Consider the following 1,907-nt stretch of genomic DNA (forward strand, 5'->3'; position numbering starts at 1 on the left):
ACCCCACACCAAAAATAGTGCCGACAAACTTATAAACTATTTATCGTGCCAAAATTGAGGTCCGAGGAGCCATCTGACTAATTCCAACCGCTTAATTAAATTGCATTAGTTCTGCTAAAGTAATGCAATATCAGTTGGACCCGTTATATTGGCAGTTAAGCCTTACATTTCCTGTTAGTTTACCTAACTAATTTATAGTAAATTATTTCCCATCCGGAACCACTGACTCCATATAATACCTTCTAGATAAAAGCTGAGATACGCCTTCAGAAAAATAGTCCCATTATTGCCAGAAAGCCACATCCAAATGCAATGGATTTATTTTCTTATCTAATTTCTATAAATTTTAAACATTTGAAAATCAAATTTTCGGTAAACTTTTTTGTGTGGTCACTTCGTTTTCTTTAATTTTAAATTATGTGAGTCAACTCTCTCTCTCAATTTAAAAAAAAATTAAATTAACGGAAGATTTACATACATACCACTCAATTTCTATGCTTTTACATATCTAAAACCTGAAAGACTTTAGAGTTAAAAATATAAAAAAAGTTAACTAAGCTTTAGATATATAGATGTATAAGGATCCGGTGCTTTTTTTAATTATACGAAATCCATGTCTCACCTGGCAAGCTAAAACTAAAAAAAGCTAGAAGGTCAAGGAGTCATATGCCACAGCGCTGCTTCGCCTTCTCAGAAGTGTCCCGCCAAATCCACCGTTCCCATTTTCTCCACGCAAAATCATAAAAAAACTTACTTTCTATATAAATCCCCACCAAATACATAATCTCCCATCAAATTAACATTATAACTCAAATCAGTTAATGCCTTCGCCATGGATCCCTCTACTGATATCTCCCCAACGCCATCCTCACACTCCAACATCCTTCTCCCTCTAAAAGTCGTCGGCATCTTAGCCGGCGTTCCCGTGTTGCTAATGGGCTTCCATTTTCTGCTTAAAAAGCTTCGCCGTGGGGGACCCGACACTTCGCCGGCGCCGGGGAAGTTCGCCGGAGATGATGTGAAGAAGGTTCTAAGCTCCATTCCTGTTCTGCGCTACACAAAGAACGAGCTTTCTCTGATGCAAATTAATTATTCCGAGTGCTCTGTTTGCCTCTTGGGGATTGAAGAAGGAGAAAAAGTTCGAATTTTGCCGGGCTGCGGCCATGGGTTTCACGCTCGGTGTATCGGAGCTTGGCTTCGGAAACGACTGAGCTGTCCTGTTTGTCGTTCGGCTGTCACGGCGCCGCCGGTGTGTGTGGAGATGCCTTTAGGCTTGGAGGAAGGGGGCGGCGGCGATGCTGCGGCTACCGGAAAGCGTGAGGATGGTTGTAGCCTTCCGGTGTGATGATATCAATAGAATGCTGTTGATGCATGATATTTTTGTAAATGAATACATTTTTCTCGAAATTGTAAGATTTTAAGGTTGATCAAAGATGATATTTTTAAATATCTTATGGTAGAGCTCTGCATCAGTGAAAATGGTGACGGATTCTTGACTTCTAACATAATCTGATGACATGTGAAATTGTTGAGTGTTTGAAAGTTCATTCAGTACCTAATCCTGCTGTGTCATCAGGGGCGTGCATTGTTTAATTAAAACGAAAAACGTAAATTGAATCGAGAACATTAGATGAGTTGAATGGATTAATTTTAAAAAATTAATTTATTTTTTTTTAATTTTGGATTTTGATTTAATTTAATTTGACTAATTTGTGAACTGGTTTATCTGAATTAAATGTTTGCACACTCCTGCCTTTCAGTTTTCTTCCATTCTTATGTTGTCCCAAATAAATTTTTTAGCTTACTAATTATTTAACAACTTTGCTCTTGTTATTTTGACCCCCAATTAATGAACTAAGGTAAAAGGGCAATTTTGTAATGTGACACCGCCACCTACCACATCTCAC

The 1,907-nt window shown here is 38.2% G+C and overlaps 1 protein-coding gene across 1 annotated transcript; it reads left to right on the forward strand.

Annotated features, from left to right (window-relative positions):
• Positions 1-674: 674 nt before the first annotated feature.
• Positions 675-1,358, forward strand: LOC110018601 (RING-H2 finger protein ATL10-like). Its single transcript, XM_020715959.1, has one exon. It carries the CDS (start codon positions 833-835, stop codon positions 1,343-1,345), a length of 513 nt encoding a protein of 170 aa, XP_020571618.1. The 5' UTR covers positions 675-832; the 3' UTR covers positions 1,346-1,358.
• The last annotated feature ends 549 nt before the right edge of the window (positions 1,359-1,907 follow it).

Source organism: Phalaenopsis equestris, unplaced genomic scaffold, assembly GCF_001263595.1.
Source record: "Phalaenopsis equestris unplaced genomic scaffold, ASM126359v1 Scaffold000025, whole genome shotgun sequence".
NCBI classification, from domain to species: domain Eukaryota; kingdom Viridiplantae; phylum Streptophyta; class Magnoliopsida; order Asparagales; family Orchidaceae; genus Phalaenopsis; species Phalaenopsis equestris.